General features: G+C 46.4%; 1 protein-coding gene across 4 annotated transcripts in view; it reads right to left on the reverse strand.

Annotated features, from left to right (window-relative positions):
- The window catches only part of NFATC1 (nuclear factor of activated T cells 1), a 131696-nt gene that overhangs the window by 107018 nt on the left and 5284 nt on the right, over positions 1-19394 (reverse strand). For 2 of the 4 annotated variants that reach the window (XM_083624182.1, XM_083624180.1), the window contains exons 1-2: positions 11442-11955; positions 1331-2432 (exon numbers count right to left, since the gene is read on the reverse strand). In XM_083624182.1, coding sequence (XP_083480308.1) covers positions 1331-2432; positions 11442-11529 — 1190 coding nt within the window. In that variant the 5' untranslated portion in view covers positions 11530-11955. Of the gene's footprint in view, positions 1-1330; positions 2433-11441; positions 11956-19394 lie in introns of those variants that run through there. The other 2 variants (XM_083624183.1, XM_083624181.1) reach the window with 1 other exon arrangement.

The raw sequence follows: 19394 nt of genomic DNA on the forward strand, positions 1-19394 counted from the left end.
CCAATTGTTAAACACACACGTGCAGGGCCCTAACCTACCCACATTTTTTTCTCAGCTAATGTAAACTTTTGGGGAGATAGCATCCGATAATTTCTTATGCAGGAGAGCTCTGAAAATCATTGTTCTCCTTTAGAAGTAAGTTGGCAGTTCTGGAAATCACTGCTACAACCCACACTAAACCAGTTTAGGAGCTAGCATGCATCTACATCTGCCTGTGAGTTTTCCATTCATGATGTTTAGAACTTTAATTCCCAAACAGACGTTGTAGGTATCTGGTACACATTTCCACACTTCCTCATGGTGCAGACATATCCGTCACCCATCACCACATTACATGGGGGCTAACTTTAGGGGTGGAGGGTGGGGTCTGTGGGCAATCCCCTACCCCATGTTGATGGACTCCAACTCTCAAATGTACAGGATTATTATTTTTTAGTACAACTAACCAATTTAACTAACAGTATAGAAAGCAAGTAATTACTACCTTATTTTGATGTGCTATACAGATATATGCACACACACGCCCCAGCCATAAAACCAGGATGATTATTTTTTTTAAAAAAACACCACTGTCCTACCAATTATTCTGAAGCTATGTATGAATAGGAGGAGAAACACTTTTAGAAGAGATTCATTTATTGCAAGGGGTTGGACTAGATGGCCCTTGCAGTTCCTTCCAAGCCTACCATTCTATGATTCTAAGTCATGTAAAATAAGGAGGAAATGAACAGGGAAGAAGGAACTCTGGTAAGATGGAAGGGTGGCTACAGAAAGCATCATGAGATCAGGGGTTGCATGAAGCTCCTGCAAACTGCCAACCTGTGCCCTTAGGAATAGGACATTAAATATACAAACAGGCCACTGGCATTAAAAACTAGGCCAAGCCAGTCAAAAGCCATACAGTAGTGTGTAAAGTTAGGGCATGTCATTTTAAACTTGTTTCCACTGTGCTTTTTTTTTTAAATGTTATTCTGTAACATCTATTTTGTTATATTACTCTTATACAAAGTTATACTGTTTTCAAGGTTGGAAAAACAAAAGAGAAACAACAGGAACCCATATAGCAATTCCAATAGCCTACAGATGGTGGCTTGACGCTGCCTTGCTATTGGTCAATGTGAAATTAAACCAGGGGACACCACGAAAGAAAACGGAAGCACAATGTTGCAGGCCTGATTCTAACAGGCACCACCAGAAATCTTGTCTTTGACTCTTTAGATGAAATAGCAAAAAAAAGGGGGGGAGCGGGGAGTCAGCAGGGACAGGGCATTAGGAAAAGTAATATGTATATCTTTTTACCCCACAAAAAATAAATCCCACAAACTTGTACCTCATGTAGGATGATGGGGACAATGGCTTAGTTTTGGCCCATGGATAGGGATGTTGAGGCACCGAAAGGTACTGATCACAGAAGCTTCCTTTCCTGATGTGCTGAAACCCCGGAAACTCTTCTGGCGACAAGTCGGCTGTCGGCGATATGGTCCCATGATCTTCCCCGCTCGGTTCGGTCTTGAGCGTCATGGACTGGGTGTGATCGATCGCCGTTCTCCTGGACTTGGTAGGAATCCCATCGTTCATGTCTATTGTGCTGTCAGTGGTGAGGGCGTTGATGGCTGCGACGATGGCCGAACTGGTGTACTGGTTAGTGTTTCCTAGCCATGTCTCATCGGTCACGCTGACTCTTGGAGAAGTCTGGGGAGAGGGTGTTGGAGAGGGGTGTGGCGAGTAGGAAGTCTGCCTGCCATTCAGGCTATATTTTCTTTTGTTGCAGGGAGAAGATGGCCGGGAGTTGCGAGTGCTCAGCCAATTTTCCTCGGTGATGCTCGTTCTGGGAGACGCCGATGGCGAGTGTCGGGGTGAATTAAGTAACGTGCAGGTCACCATGCTCCGTTGATACGCTTCCTCGGCGTCGGTGGTCTTGGGCGACACACACGGCGATTGCCAAGGAGATGTCTGAGGCGAAGTATAGGGATAAGAGTAATTGGATTCATAAGACGATGCTTCTGAATTGCAGCTTCTGGAAGACAGGCTGCTTGCTGGACTCAGGCAAGATGGGTCTCGATAGGCCTCTATGTTCGGCAGGTTCAACGTCGCAGTCGTAGGCGATCTCTTGGTGTTTGGGACGGGCTCCTCGATTTCTGGATCATGGAAGAACTGGTTGTTGTTATGATGCAGCCCCAAGTAAGAGGTTATTTCGATTCGAGGGCTTTCTAGCGCTGGCACGCCATTAGGTCTGACGTTGGGAGACAGATAATATCCGGCGGTGCCACTTTCAGCATGCCCTCCATATCCCGAAGGATGATTAGCTGATGGGACAATCGAAATGACTGGATTGGATGTCTGAAGGCCATGACATGGAGCTGACAATGAAGGATGTGCCACACTTAGAGGCAAGCTGGAATTTATATTTGAAGGTGCATAGTTATAATGTTCTGTAAAAACAAAACAAAAGATAAAAAAACAAAAAAGAATGGCATGAGATGTTGCACACGCAAAGGAAATTCATTAGCAAACTGAATCCCAAACGTGATCCAGTGGATAGGAGGAGAGCTTCACCAGGGGGTTCAGACACCACTTTAGCTATTTCTATTCGGTGAGCAGGCTCTTTGCCCTTTGTTCTCCTGCTCTGAAGTGGGAATTACATTGATAATCTAGAGCAGGGTTTCCCAGCAGGACCAGTGCTCAGAGAGGATGGGAACTGTAGTCCAAAAACAGCTGGGGACCTGAGTTTGGGAAACCCTAACCTAGAGGAAGGGGACCAGATGTTGTTGGACTCCAACTCCCATCTGCCCCAGCCAGCCTGTCCAATGGTTAGGGGTGATGGGTGTTGTAATCCCGCAACATCTGGAGGGCCACAGGTTCCCTACCCTTGCTTTCTAGAAATGATTCCACAGAATCGGAGCATTTGATTGCACACTGAAGGCATATTTGGATGCTATCAAGAAACAAATGCAAGCTATCTCTGCATCTTCTTTTGTGTGTGTGTGTGTGTTTCTGGTGCAACCGACAATGCCGTGACTCACAAAGCTCCCCAGCAGAAAGAAGAAGCAAGGGTTTGATGCATATCTTGAACTCCCACATCTAATTCACAGAGGAGTTTGAGCTGCTGCTCTGAACGTTACAATGGATCACACAGAGAGAATGGCAGTCGCTCCTTTATCTTTTCTCAGTGCTTCCAACACACATTCAAAGCTGCCCTAAAACTTCACTGCCATTATGTGGAATGCACGGAGCCTTAGCGGCCAATTTTTTTGGGGGGGAAAGCGGTGCAAAATACGAAGCAGTGACACTGTGATGCCCAAATATGCATCTCTCTGTGCTCTGATGTGGCTTTGCTTCTAATCTACTGAGCTTGAGAACAGAGAACAGGGCAGCACTAGAGAGGAATGTCTGACTCTATGACGTACCTGGGCCCCGTGGGTCCCTGTGCTTCTGTCCAGACATGCCTGCTACCTGTGTGAATTGTGGCGCCTGTAGATTGGCCACACATGTTATTTGCATAATGTGCATTATGCTTTATACAATGTTCCCTACAATGACTTTATTTCAGTGTAGCTTCTGTCAGAGAACGGTGCATTTGGAAATGCTGTGTTTCAATGCTTAATAACATTGCTATGAGGAAATGAAGATTCCAGCCTTCCTAATAACTTCTCTCAATATTATTTCCAGGCTCAGCATCGGCACGCATAGGTCCCAGCACTCTGTTAGAGCCCACAAATGCCACTTAACCCTGGTCAACCTTTAAAAAAACTTCTTTTGTAACAGCACTGGGCAGTTGAGTCTCAAAGCCACCATTTTAATTTCCTCCAAAGACCCTTACATAGTACTGCACCAGGGCATTGTGGGAAATTTGAATGGTGGCTTTCTGCTGCTAAGCAACACTGCAGCTGCCTGCCGTTACCAGGTAAGTCTGCCAAAGTTCACCCACAGATAAGGGGATCCACCAGAAGGACCTTTACAGAGAGCTCCCCTCAAACTTGCTTCCTGTTCCTGATGATCTCTTCCTAGATTGCACTTCAAAGCAAAGTTTGTGAGGGGCAAAAGTCTTTGAAGGAGTTTTTAACACTGACTCCAACAAGCAAAAAGTGAATGAACAAAATGCCTGAAGATAAATAAAAGGACACACAAAACTAAGATGGAGATAAATGTTATATGAAAAACCATTTTTAAAATCTTATTTCCAACTACAGCTCATACAGATTAAAATGTATATGCGGTTTGTCTCAGACTGTTGGTATTCATCACAAATGTTTTGAGATAAAGTGTGAGAGAGCATAATTATGCACAGTAAACACATGAAACTGTACTAGGCACACAGACGCATGTTGCGCAAAAGAAAAAGAGAGCTTCTTCTTCCACACAAACCAGCACAGCTTCCACACAAATCAGCCAGAGCACAAGCAACACCCCACCCCTGGTCTTCTTACTTCAATAACTCAAACTGGAGCAAAATGGCTCCATTCACTCTTCAACATCAGATCGGTACAAGTACAGTGGTACCTTGGGTTACAGATGCTTCAGGTTACAGACTCCGCTAACCTAGAAATAGTACCTCAGGTTAAAAACTTTGCTTCAGGATGAGAACAGAAATCGTACGACAGCAGTGGGTACCTCAGGTTAAGAACCTCAGCTAAAGTGGTACCTCAGGTTAAGAACAGTTTCAGGTTCAGAATGGACCTCCAGAACTAATTAAGTTCTTAACCCGAGGTACCACTGTAAGTCCTTTTCTCAAAGCCAATGCCGAAAACAAGCCAGATTATGCTTGTGTGTGTGTGTGTGTGTGTGTGTGTGCTGCCTGTTAACCATGAAGAAGCAGCTGCAGTTTACAAAAGCACACAGAAATGGAGGTTGTTTGGAAATGTTTAGAGAGTTGTCATTCATCTGAGCTTCCTGTAGCCACCAAATTTCACCAGACCGGCCCTGCTAGCAACTCAGTCGGAGTGGAACTACATGATACACTTAACCCAGTTCAAGTGTGAGTTTCCTTGCAGCTTTTCCACATCCCTGGCTGCTGCTGGTGGTGAAGAAATTAACACTATGACATGGGCAAGCATCCCTAAACATTACAGGATGAAGCAGAGATGACTTGACATGGGGCAGCCCTGTGCCATAGACACACCCTCTGAACATGTGTGATTTTCTATTCTCCTTTTCGAGAGGTGTATTAATCTGTTGAAGAGCTCCTTGACATCACTTTGAGCAGCAGTGGAGTCCTTTGAGGCTAATGGATTTCCCCTGGCCACTCCTTAGCTGGCTACTTTTTTGACCTTGCATGTTTGCATTTCTGACATTCTGCTGAAGTCACATTTTCTACCTAGCCCTCTGCAACCATGAGGGCTTAAAATGTATGTGCATGTGTGTGTGTATATATATAATTTAACTTGACTCAGTGGTACAAGAATCCCCTTGCACTCATAGGAACTAGCAGCTCTGACCCCACTACAAAATAAAACCGTGCATTTACCATTCAGGTTATTCAGTCTGTATATTTCTGAATTGAAGCTACCTGCAGTTTTAACATGTCTTTTTCAGCTTCAGGTGCTTTTAAAGAATCCTGTACTCCTGATTGATTGAAACAAACAAGTCAAGGCTTCTTCACTTCCTTCACATACAATGTTTGTTTCCTTCCTTCCCAGGAGACAAATGCCCCAAGCGCTGAGTCTTCCCTACTTACAAACCCGAGATCCGGAAAAGCTGTTAATGATCAGGCTGTATTCCCAACACAACTCAATCCTCTCTAGCATTGCATGTGCAGCAGAGACTCTGAGCTCCTGGCGGCTTCTCTTGTTCTCTCTCCCTCTTTTTTGTTTCTTACTAATATACTCAGCTCCCTCATCTCCCTAGTATTCGGATTTGATAAATGATTCAAAGTGAGACATTGACACACGACACAAAACACCCAGCTGCTCTGTAAGCAGTTCAGAGAGATATATGTTTGGCTGATTTTTATCATGCCGCGCATCATTAATATATTCAACACCCATACAAATCCTTTTAACAGATGCCTTAGGAAACCTGGATATTGACCAAAAGATGTTCATTGACTTAGAGGGGTGGAGCAGCACAAATAAAACAGGGCTACACTGCTCTCGTCATGCAATTCAAATCAATGGTGTTTGCATTATATTCGTACAAAATATACACTGTCTCAGGGGTTGGGGAACCTCCAGTGGCGTAGCGTGGGGGGTGCAGGGGGGGCGGACCGCACCGGGCGCAACATCTGGGGTTAGGGCAAATCAATGGGTTAGGGGGCGCAAATCCACGGGTTAGGGGGCGCAAATCCACGGGTTAGGGGGCGTAAATTACTTGCCTTGCCCCGGGTGCTGACAACCCACGCTACGCCACTGGGAACCTCACACCCAGGGGCCAAATGTGGCCCTCCAAACCTATCCATCCCTCCCTCCAGACTCTCCCCACACCACAACCTCTCAGCTCTGCATCCTCCTCATTAGTTTTTGCCTGGCTGGAATGTGTGTGAATCTGTATAGAAATTACTGCATAAAGGAAAAAATATACATTCGCTGCTCCAGCCCACTTCTGGTCTGCGGCCCCTGGAAGGTTGCACAGAAAGGAATGTGGCCCTCTGCCTCGAAAATGTTCCTCACCCCTTGCACTGTGTGTAAAAGTACTTGGGGCTGCATAAAAGGGCAGGTACTGAACTGAACGCAATCCACTGAAAATGCTGTATGACAGCCATTAACAGAACCAGGTTCTTAACACTGGGTGGTAGTGGTCTAGGGGAAGACATGACCCTGTCTGTACACTTTTATATCCTACTAGGTCAGATCAGGTGAAAACCTTGCTTGCCCTTCCCTGGCCACATCTCCATCATCATGGGATCCCTTTGCTATCCAAAATATTATTTGTTGGCTTACCTGCCCTTCAGCATAAGGCCCCCAGGGCAGGCAACATATATACCCACATAATATAAAACACAACATACAAATTAGTTTGAAAAGGGTTGATTTTTTGTAGTGCAGGATCTCCCATAGCATTTAATCTTCCAGAGTGAGGGAGGTTCTTGTGTTCAAATAACAACAATGAGATTTATTGGTGTGGCTGTTCAGATCTGCCTATACTAAGAAGAGCTGAGGAGGTGGAAGTGGTACTTGAACACAAAGGCCACACCTGGCCTCCTCCAGGAACAATACTGAGAGGGGAAGACGAAGACCCTCAAAACAGTCTCCAGCTAAGGCATGTACTTCTCCTGTGCCGTTTTCTGTTCTGTGTTCCCTAACTAGATCCACAGACAATGTATGCATCTGTGACTGTCCTCATCAAACCCACAGGAGACACAGGAAGGACTGGTACTTCCTGTGGAACTTAGTCATATAAATATCTTGCTCTGTGCCTCTGGGCTGTTTTACACCGCTGAATATCTCTAGCCAGCAGTGTATGTGGGTATGCAACTGCCTGAGGAAATGTTTAGTATGAACTGGTCTGTGCATGTTCAGAGCTGGGAGCAGGGCCGGATTTGGTTTGATGAGGCCCTAAGCTACTGAAGGTAATGGGGCCCTTTATATGTCCAGCTGTCCTTTGTCAACAACAAATTGTCAAGTTTTTTTTGTGTTGAATATATGCTGTATTGTAATTTATGGACCTAATAGGTATCTAAAGCCATTTGCACATAACAAATAGGAGCCTACACAACACAAAACATTGTTGCTGTATGTAGGTTTTATTTTAGATGTTTTTTATCTTATATTTTGGAAAGGTACATTCAGTGGTTTTTTTCCCTTTAATTTTTTTGGGGGGCCCCCAAGAGAGTGGGGCCCTAAGCTATAGCTTCTTTAGCTTATATGTAAATCCGGCACTGGCTAGGAGGAATCTCAGGGATTGCAGCTAGACTTTTTCCAGGTGCCACAGATATGACACCCTTCCAAGGAAAGTAATAGCATTGGGTCACATTGCACACTGATATAAAGTTGTTTACAACTGGATCGTAGCCCAACACCTAGCATGGATCAAACCAATGATATCTCCACCCTGTCTGTGAGAGAAGACTGACTCATATATAGCAGAAAATGTAAGTGGGTTCTGTGTTGCAGGCCAGATCTGAAAATATTGAAGAAGGCTCACAATTCTAAAGATGCTTCTAGAGTAACTGCATTAGGGAACGTTTAAGATCTCAAGCAAACCTGCATAGAGGGGAAAAATATGGATAGGAATAGCTATCCAGATAGAACAAACACCTACCCTCCAAAATAAGAGGTACAGTAGTCCTGTTCAAACATAGAATTTTTCTGGTTCCTTGGACTGGAAAGATGTGAGGTGCCTAAATTGTGCCACCACACTTTTAAGGGCTCTACTATATATATTTGTCAGTCTTCTCTTAAGAGATGGTGGTGAAACCAATAGTTTGACCCATACTAAGCTCCATTCAAAGTTCTGCTTCGATCAGGGTCCTGCCGTGTTTAGCACCTGTTTCCCCAGGTGCCTCCACCATCTGAAATAGGACACGTGGCAACCAGAGACAGCCTTTTCAGTGATGGCTCCTCGGCTTTCAGAGGTCTTCCCTGGCAGCTACTTTTACTATCATTCAAGGAACAATCTTATACACAAGAAAGTGGCATAGAGCAAGCTGGTGAAATTAAGCTGGCATAAAGTTGCACCAGATCCAAACTCTGTTCATCAGCGGAATTACTCCTGGCTGAGCCAGCCTAAGCCTGGCAGGGGGAAAACAAGCCTTTAATATAGTGTTTGAGTTGCACCTTTTATGGGCTGAACTTATGGTGAGCTGCCAGGTCATGTTACCCAGCTGAAAGGGCCTAAGATTCACCCTAAGTCCCCACTCTCTGGTTCCACCACACCCCCTTTTCAGGGCTTATGCCAGTTTGAGATCCACCAGGCCCAACTCAGCTGGCTGGGGGAGATACACCACGACATCTCTGGCTGAGCCAAGAATGAAGGAGTTAAGCTGATGTACTCAGGCTATGCTAGGAACCTCCCAGCTTAGCCAGAGATCCACTGGATCCTAAACCAGGGGCAAAAGAAGGCTAACTGACACCTGGGGCGGGGCAAACCACCGGCTACACATGCGTGTGTGGCGTCGCTACGTAGGGCTGCTGGCACCGCCCGAGCACCATACGGATAGTGGCAGGATCCTCTGCTCATGGCTGCGGTGGCAGCGGAGGGATCCCACCGCTGTCCGTACGGCACTCGAGCAACGCCAGTGGCAAACCACTATGTACAGTGCATGTGCGGCGTCACTACGTACAGCACATGCGTGTGACACCGAGCATGCATTGTATGTAGCGTTTTGCCACCACTGCTGCTCGAACACTGTATGGACGGTGGCAGAATCCTCTGCTCACGGCTGCAGCCATGAACGGAGGATCCTCCACATGCGGCTGCGGAGGCGTGATGGCCACTTGCGCCGCCGTGCTTGGGGGCGGCGGGGCGAGCACCCCGCAGGGTGCCTTCTTGTCACTCCCCCCCCCCCCGACATGGCACCCAGGGTGCAACACCCTCCCCGCGACACGACTATCCTAAATCACACATCCTGGTGGATAATGCTATAGGATTGCACTCTTAGAGTTCTATTTTCCTATGCTTTAACATGATTTGGTGATGATAGTACTTTGGGGGCAGTTTTGGCGTATTGGGGCGTGTGATAGTTGTCTGAATTGTAAAAGGCAGTTCTCAGACCACCTCATAACTCCTTAGTACTTTTTTCCTGGGGAAATACATGCTTATGCCATAACCGGGTGAACTGTAAGGCCTCACACTGCCAGTGGAACCCAGATACTTTCTCTTACGTATCCACAGAATTCCACAGAAAAGTGATGGCTAACTTCTCAGGATGTGGGAAGGGGAGGCCACTGCTTACGTTCAAGCTGCTTGCGAGAACTGCATCCCCACCCAGTCATCAACAGTCCCTCCTCCTTCAAGCAGCATGTGGCAAACAACCCCCCCCCCACCCCCACAGAACTTCTCGAGCTGAGCAATCAGGAAAGAGGCTGGCCCCAGAGGTTTCCTGCAACCGCTGGGCTTGAGTTGTATTGCTGGGAACCTTTCATCAAGGACTGTCTTCAAAGGCCCTTCTGCTCCCAGACTGATGCAAGGACCAACTCAAGTTTCCCCAAGCTGAGATCTTTAAGATCCTCCCATGTCTTCTAGCCAAAGGTTCCTATTGAGCATGCTCAGAGTACACAAATGACTACGCAGAGAAGTATACACACTATAAGAAGGTGGCATACACATAATTGACAAGGACTATGATGGTGTGACACTGGGGTTTGATGGTAGTGGGGCAGCCAAAAAGGTTCCATGTAACCCAGGCCTTTTTTCCAGCCAGAACTCATTTCCAGCACTTCTCAGGTGGGCGCCATTGCCATTGTAAGAGAACAAGGGAGGAGTTCATGGTAAGTTCTGGCACCTCTTTTTCTAGGAAAATAGCACTGGTGTAACTAGTATGTAAAACCTGGTCTATAGCCCATCCCAAAGCACAGGCTGCCCTGGCTCTGGGCCTTACATGGCGTTTCCCCTCCCACTCCCCTTCCTCTTTCTTCAGCCTCTTTGACCCTCCAGCCTGTCAAGCCCTTTGACTCTCCAGCACAGAAGGCAGCTCGCTGCAGCGTGCCTTGGTCACTTTTATCCCACTGACCTCACAGCAGCCACGCAGGCGGCAAATGCTTCTGAATCCCAGTTGTTGGAAACCACAGAAGGGGAGCACGCTCTTGCGCTCCAAGCCTGCTGGCTGGTTTCTCACCAGCAACTATTTGGGAACAGGACGCTGGCCTAGACGGGCCATTGGCCAGATCCAGCAGTCTCTCCTGGATGCTCCATCTGAGAGGGCCTTTCCGCAAAAAGACACTTGCTTTGCCTTTACTCCTTCTATCTGCACACATCTGCAAAGGCTTCTCAACACGCATCTGTGAAACCTGAATTCTACTTTTCCCTTTCCCTTTCTTTCTTTATTTTTAAAAAGGTTACACAGGTGGGAAAAGGAGGTCACATTACCCTAAGACAGCAGCAGCAGCAGCAGCAGCAGCAGCAGCAGCAGCAGCTGTTTCGCGAGCCGTTTGGAACAGGCAACCTCCTAGAACCTTAGAGTTGGAAGGGACCCCAAAGGTCATCCAGTCCAACCCCCTGCGATGCAGGAATCTCAACTAATCCAAGTGTGCTCTCCTTAAAAACTCCCAAGGGGAGGAGTCAGAGTGCCCACCACCACCTCTGCGGGGAAACTCTGCTCGCTTGATCCGAGCTGACCCGTCCCTTAGGGGAAAGAAGAGAGAGAGAGACGCTTCCATCGCAGCCACGGGAGGCGCCTCCAGATGGCTCCCTCCTTCCCTCCCTCGGCTCCGCCTCTGCCGAAGACCGTTCTTCCTCCGTCCCAGAAGAACCGCTATATTTAACGTGCTGCAAATAAACTAACCTCTTCTCCCCCCCCCCCACCTTAAATCCCGGGAGGCCGGAGTCGCCGTTGCCTCGCCACCCACCTTTGCTGCCGGCGCCCTGATCGCTCTGGTTAAACTCGAAGAGGAAATCGAAATCGAACTCGGGCTCTTCCTCCTCCAGGCTGGTCATGGCTTGGCAGGGAGACGCAGCAGCAGCGGCAGCGACCTCCTCCTTCCCCGACGGCGCGGGGGGAAAGTTGCCACGGACGGTCTTCTCCCTTCGCAGCCCCCGGACACCTGTTGCCGCACCAGCGAGCGAGGAGCTTCCTCCTCCTCCGCCGCCGCCGCCTCTGGACAGGCCTGGGGGTCGCGCTGACCTCCGCGCCGGGCAAAGCTACCCAGGAGCTGCCTGCTCGCTGGCTGGCTGGATGGCTGCAGGTCCCGGGACGGCGCGGCCCCTCCTGGGCGGCTGTAAGGCGAGCCTGGGGCGCGCGCTCGCTTATCGCCCGATCGCTGCCTGTCTGCGGGATCCTCCCCCTGCCTTTGTTGATCTACACCCGGAAACATCAACAAGCGACTTGCTCTGCCCGCCTCGCGCTCTCGCTCGCTGGCTGGTTCCTCTTTTTTTAAAATAAACCCTCTCTGCTCGGGTTACAGGCCCGGAGGGGGGGGGGTGCAGACAGGAGAGGGACGCTGGCCTCTCGTCTCCTCTGCCGCGGCCACCTGTCCGAGTTAGGCTCCTAGGGGGGAGGGGGGGGTCTACCTCCTTCTCCATTTCAAGTTGGCTGCAGCGTTATTTGCTTCCATTTCTCTCTGCACCACCACCCCTTTCATGTACACGTCCCTTCCACAACCCCAATGGCCTTGGTGATGTGGTCTGTAAGTTGCCTCACATCTTAGCAATCGGGCATTTTCCCGCAGATGCGTATCCAAAGGCAGATGCGGAGGCGTAGAAATTTTATGAAATTAATATTCCCTTCCAAAAAGAAGAGTACATTCTATGAATATATTTAGTGGGTGGCCAGGAACACACACCCCCCAGCATGTTCCCCTGTGTGTTTAAAAACCTTCCTGCTGAAAACCCATAACTTTTCCAATTTTGTTGTGCTATAGCCCTTCAGACAGTAATAATGTAGCATTGGGAAAGCACAGAACTAATAAAGCAGAATAAAGCCATTGGTAATACTGTATACCTCCTCTTTCCATATGAACTGATATGGACCCTGTGATCATCATCTGAAGCCCTTTTTCATTGCCTCATCCATGAGAGGTCCAGAGAGTGACAACATGAGAATGGGCCTTTTCTGTGGTGGCTCCCCATGTGTGGAATGTTCTCTCCAGGGAGGCTCAACTGGCACCTTAGTTACACATTTTCTCTCTATGACCAAACCTTTGGCTAATTAACAATCCATGGCCTTTCAAATGTGGTGGTTTGTTGTTTTGCTATACCCCACCCATCTGGCTGGGTTTCCCCAGCCACTCTGCATGGCTTACAGCACATAAAAATGGTAAAACAATAGACTTTTAAAATTTCACGATACAGGGTTGCCTTCATATGTCTTCTAAAAGTCAGATAGTTGTTTATTTCCTTGACATCTGATGGGAGGGCGTTCCACAGGGCAGGAGCCACTACCAAGAAGGCCCTCTGCCTGGTTCCCTGTAACCTCACTTCTCATGGTTTCTTTCTGTTTTATTATGTGTGTTCTTGTTTGTCTTCTCATCTTGTATTTTTATGAATTTTAATGTTGTGAACTGCCCTGTGATCTTCTGGTAAAAGGTGGTATAAAAATTAAACAAATAAATACTACTATTGGGTCATGTTGTACAACATGCCCACAATAAAACACCAGTCTAGAGGGGCCCTACAACAGTGGACATTTTGACTGCTTGATCATTCTTGGGCTTCTGGAGAAAGGGCAAGATATAAACTGAAAAAACAAATAATAAAATACCCAGAGGATATTAGCCCACAACAGCCAATCATGGAGGAGACACTTAAGCCCTTCTTCCTGCCCTCTTTTCTATAGTCCCTGTGTTTTTGTTCTTCACGTTCATCGAAGGGCAAACATGATGGCAACCTAAAGTGGTTCCATGAAGCATTTGGCCCATCTTGGAGACAGCAGGTGAGAGAGTACAAATCACCCGAGCCCAAAAAGCCCACACCTACAACCCAGATCACAACTTGTTCAAAAGAGAGTGAAGGTTCTTGCGGAACAAAACATGCAGTAATGGTGTGAACCAAACCCACACACCAAGTTATTCCAAAGAAGAGAGGGTTATCAATCATAGCCCCAAGAAGCCAGCCAACACCCTGAGACATGTTGGTGCCAAAAGTTGCCAACTCTTGAAACTCACGTCTGGTATTTGGTGCCCAGAGCCAGGCTAGGGGGCGGGGGCGGCAGCGCTGGAGCTGGGAGCAGCATGCAGCCCTCTTAGGCAAGCCAGCGGGTGGAATAAAAGCTGTTTTAGATAACCAGGTACAATTAAAATAACAAACGAGGACCAGGGGTGGGAATCCCTCTTTGCTATATGGCAACGGGGGTGGAAGTAAAACAAAACAAAAAACCCAGCCATATCTTTTCTTTTGTCCTCAATGTTTAGCAATGCACTTGCTGCCTAGGGAAAATAAATAAATAATAATAATAATCCAAATGGCTCCCTCAAGGTTTGGAGGTAAAAGTATATTGGGCAGGCCACATCTTACAGGGGAGACCCTACCACAGCCATGTGTTAACATTTTGTTTCTAGCAATGGCAGTCCTGGGGGCAAGGGACAATGAAGCTGTCGGGCATTTACTTCACATCATAAATCCAAACCCACAGGTACTGTGTTAGGGGCACCGTTTCACTTCACGTGTCTTTGTGAAGGTGGCAGTGCTTGTCGACTGAATGGACAGGCTGTGCAGCTGCATCCTTTGCATGCGGCTGCACACCGATCCATTCAACCTACAGTCTCAGCCAGGCCATAGGAGTTGGCTCGGAGTGTTGCTTCCGCTGTGGCCAGAAACAGTGGACACACTCGTGCCTCCAGATGCATCCAAGAATCAGACACGTGTGTGTGTGTGTGTGTGTGTGTGTGTGTGTGTGTGTGTCTTTCTCAGGGAAGATGAGCATTCTGCAAATTTCCCTAGCGATAGTCACGAGAATGCCTGTGTCCGTTGCAAAGTTAAACAAGGGTGTAACCCTTTCAACAGTGCTGGCCAAAAACGTTTTGCCAATGGAAGCACCAAAAAGAGCCTCCTTCCAGCACACTACAGCTGACATTTCAAGAAGCCTCATTCAGACATCTGTTCCTGCCTTCATCATATATCCCTCTTGAATTTCACCACCTGAAACAGCCTGCCTGGGACAGACAGCCTTGTCTTCCAGCATTACATCTAATCTGGGTTTCTTTAGAATTTACGTATGTACAACGCACATGTTCGAACTAAATTGTGAGAGGGGGGACAAGGTTGTGTTTTAAAAGACGGTTTACCTCTGGGAGCCAACAACTGGTCCATATTAAATGCCCCTAACAGACACATTTATGAGTCCAGCCTGTGTCTGAAGGCAACGGCAGAGGTCTCAAAAATATATGAATGTAAGAAGAACCAGCTGGTCAGGCCAATGGTCCATCTAGTCCCGCATCCTGTTCTCATGGTCACCAACCAGTTGCACGTGGGACAAGAATACTCTCTCCTCCTGGGTTTTCCAGTAACTGTTATTCAGGAGCATACTGAACTATGGAGGCAGGACACAGACTCCATCATGACTAGTCGCCATTGAGAGACTCACCCTCCATGAGATGCATGTTACAACTCCAAGAGAAAATCTGTGAACTTTAAATCTGCTTCAGGAATTTTGGATGTGCTAATGTCTGCTTTTGGGGATTATGGTGTATTGTCATTTTCTGGGGATGCCTACCTGCCACTTAGATATGGATATAGAGAGAATCCAAGAATTCTGGCATATCTATGTGCAGCTTATAAGCAGGCCCCGTGCTTTTGTCCTGCGTTCCTCTCATGTGATGAATTTTTGGTCATGGTGATCTCTTGCAGAAGCATTCTTGGGAATTAAAATGTAAATGTAAGATACCTGAAATATGTAAGGGCTGTTCCTTAACACGAATTGTTGTTGTTGGCACCTGCAAATGCATTTTTCTGTCTTCCTCAACCACTGTTCTTTGCTCTGAACTATCTTTTGCTAAGTCACCAGACCTGGATGATTAAGTGCTCAAGAGACATTTTGCTTTCTTTCGGTGTGGACGCATTGGCTTCCAGGTCAATCGCATGACCAGTTTTTATGCACTGAAGTCAGCCAAAGCTGGCCTTTGCAGTAATTTTGTCATGTTTAACCAGCTGCACATATGCCATCCATCATCAAGTACCCACAAATGTGAGGAAAAACAACTTTTCTATGAACAGTAAATCTGAGTGGTACTGTTGAAGCCAGGAATTCCATCTGGAGCAAGCAGGACAGGATTGTATTTTTGATAACTTACTTTGAACAGCTTTCCCTGGAGAATAACATTTCTGTTCGAAAATTGGGAAGCAGCTGATAAAATAATGATTTGCGCCCGTGGATTTTTCCTTCTCTTCATTCTGAGATGTTTACGAGGCAAGTTCAACATAACAAATTTACTAAAAAATAAATAAACTATGGCTGACTCGACTTCCTGTTTAGAAAAAGTGCTGTGAATGGGTCCTTAGTAGGGTTTGTAGTTCCAAGGAAGTGGGGTTGTTCCAGTTGATGATTTCTGAATGTTACTTACTCCCCCCCCCCCCACAATGCACACACTTTTTTGGGGAAAGACTTGCATCTCTTACATTGTTTCTTTGCTTTTATTCACCTCTTCTGCCTAACCTCTTACAAAGTAAAAAAAGCAATAGCAAACTAACTAGGCTTAATGTCATAAACAACACATCCTTTTGGAAGGCATAAGGAATTGGGGGGGGGGGGTTCAGCTAAAAAGTCTGATACAGTCACCAGGGAACCTGGCAAGTGATAAGGTTTGTATTTCATTCCACTGGCAGACAACAGTCTAATCGACAACGGTTTCCAGTTTCCCAGAGCACACTGATTAGGATGCACTTGTATCTTCTTGGCTGACTGACACATGATGAAGCCTTGAGGATGAATGGCAGCTGCTTGTCTGAGTGGGCTGGCAGTTGTGAGAATAGCTGATCGAGAGCTTGCAAACAGCCTGCTTTTGATTCCAACCAACAAGACCCTCTGTGAAAGGAAGGGGAATTGTCTGCAGATGCGTTGCATTCATAGGCTACGAAATAACAGCAAGTTGTGTTGCAACCAAGGTCAGCTGAACCTGGGTTTCAAATCTTCACCTGCTGGGTCTTATTTTAAGCTTAAGTACATTTTTCTAGTCCTTACATTGTGTAACGGTGTATTTGGGGTGGGGTGTTTCTGTGTGTGTTTTTTGGCACTGCCTGACCTTGCAGTAGTCAAGTTTTAGGAATGGGCTGCTAGGTTGCAATCCACAAGGTGGTTCAACTCAAGTCTTTGGCTTCCATTACACTAATGCAGCTTAGATCTGAGAGCTTGAGTTCAAGCGATTTGTGGATCAGGCTAAACATACATTTCCCTTCGAGCTGTTTCCCGCACCCCACTTGCTAAGGATCACCAATCTTCTGCGAGGGGAGCGTGAATAACATAGCAGTCATCACTATTACCACATATTATTTAGCTGCAGCACCCACTAGTGCCAAGTGTTATATAAATCACATGAGAAAAAAGAAGTTTAATAACAATAGACATGCATACAATGTACTAATTAAAATGTATGTTCCAAAACACTGGGGCTTCACATTATAAAATGTGCTGTCATTAATTAAAGCCCAGAATAATGTCCAGAACAATAAACAAAAGTCTAGGGCAGACATGAAGACCATATGCTCCAATCAATATTCCTATTGCTCATCAGACCTATACTCCTTCCAATCTATAGTTTTAGCTCCTAGCACCCACAGTACTCACACTCACTCTGAAATAATTCCAGAATAAACCAGTAAAGGGATTCCCAAACTTAAGTTTCCAGCTGCTGCTGGACTACAATGCCCATCATCTCTACATAGCAGGACCAGTGGTCAGGGTTGATGGGAATTGTAGTCTAAAAACCGCTTGAGACCCAGATTTGGTAAACCCTGATCCAGTAATTTAGTGGGAGTGCCGCACAGTAAGTGTCTTTAGGACCACAACGCAAAGTAGTTGCTTCCCCCACCCCTTTAACAAGAAGCTGTTATTTGCATTGTTTGGCTTGTAATTAAATCTTTAAAAATGAGGTTTTTATAAACAAGGCTTTAATTGCCTGCTTGAAAAATACAGCGTTTCCCTTTAGCCAAGATAGTTTTAAAGTCTGCAACATGCAAATGACCTCACCGTCCCAGAAGCCAGCACTACGGAGCTCCCAGATCTTCAAGGCTATATTTCAAAGGAATAGTTTTTAAAAGCAGTTATGGAAATGGTATTCCTCTATAGACTCTGGGAATCCCATTTTCCAGGATGATGGCTGAAAAGTCCATCAAAGAGTGCCAGGAAAAAAAACATTTTTTTTCCATGAGATCCAGTATGCTTCTCTCTCCCTTCCCCCTACTTTCCATAACAAAGTACTATATTGCCTTACACATTTTCTATTATGGTTTACACTGCTCTGGCAAACATCTGCTCCTGGTCCCCCCTGCCCCGGGCAGTTTGCAGAATCTGATACTGAACTGGTGGCAGCCACTGCTGGCCCCTTTACACTGTTACTTCAAACATTCTTAGCAAAGATGCTACCCAGGCATCTTGACAAGGAACTAGCTAGGTGCTCTGATGTTGGGCAAGGGTGTGTTTGTGAGCGAGTGAGACCTGGCTTTGAATGAAAGAGGTTGTTGTTGTTGTTGATTTAAGAGGCACATCTGCACCGCCGATTGGCAAGACAAGCTATGTTGTGAAATGTACCAGCTTTCCCTGCCTTTCGATTTCGTCTTGGCTCCCAGCTGTTTGTTCAAAGTTTGCTAGGCTGAATCACCAGGGCATTTATTTTTTTTAAAGGACTTTGGCATCAGTTTTTAAACTACCATCCGGAAGAGCAGAATCATCATGGTAATTCTTTAATAGGAATTTGAGGGGGCAGGAGAGGAACCGAAATAAATAAATAAAGGGTAGGAGAATAAGCGCCTTTGTCTCACAGTTTCTCCCCTTTGCTCATTCTGTTTTTTAGTTGATTTGATTTCTAGTCTTCGCTTTTAATACTTAAAAGTGAAGGAGCACAACAGCGCTGCTACAGGCAGTGCCCCCATATCTGAAAGTTAAGGTTAAAATACATTAAGAATTTGTGTTTGCATTGTATGTGTGTGCGCATGAGTTTGTGTTTCCAGTGAACAAGATTCGACCTATTGATCTAGGGAAACAAGTGAGTGCAGAAACAGACAATGAAACATCGGAAGCGATTTTCGGAAAACTGTTGCGTAATGTAGCTCTTAGAACCCAAAGATGCCTATGAACACTAAATGAAGATCAGGAACAAAGCGTTAATAATGGCCGTCTACCCAGGGAACTTGAGAAACAGTCTTATACTGAGTCATTGGTTGCCGCAGCTTGTATTGTCAACCCTGACCCTCCAGGATTTCAGACAGCTGCCTTTCCCAGTCCTTCCTGGTGTTATGAACAGGCAGGACAACAGGCAGGAGGTTTCCCAGCGGTGGGACCCACTGGCTGCTACAGTCCTCTTGAGCACCTTACCCCCAAAAGGGGATATTAGCCACTAGGCAATAATTATTCAACACATCTGGGTCCAAGGAAGTATTTTTAAGGAGGAGATGCACCACTGACTCCTTCAAGGCAGGTGGTACTTTCCCATTCTCCAGTGAAGCACTGATCATTCCCTGGACCCACCAGATTTTGCAAACCATCATGGAATCTTTTAAAGAAAAATCAAAATCAAAAATAATTTATAAGAGAGAAACGGCTGCCTCAGTGGGTTGAGCAACCCTCAGTCTTGGGACAATTTTGCCTAAACGCCCTCTGCAATTCACCACCTGCAAAGCAGGCAATAAATATGAGGTTGCTGCAATTTCATTCT

The sequence above is a fragment of the Podarcis filfolensis genome, assembly GCF_964270895.1.
Source record: "Podarcis filfolensis genome assembly, chromosome: 7".
Classification (NCBI taxonomy): domain Eukaryota; kingdom Metazoa; phylum Chordata; class Lepidosauria; order Squamata; family Lacertidae; genus Podarcis; species Podarcis filfolensis.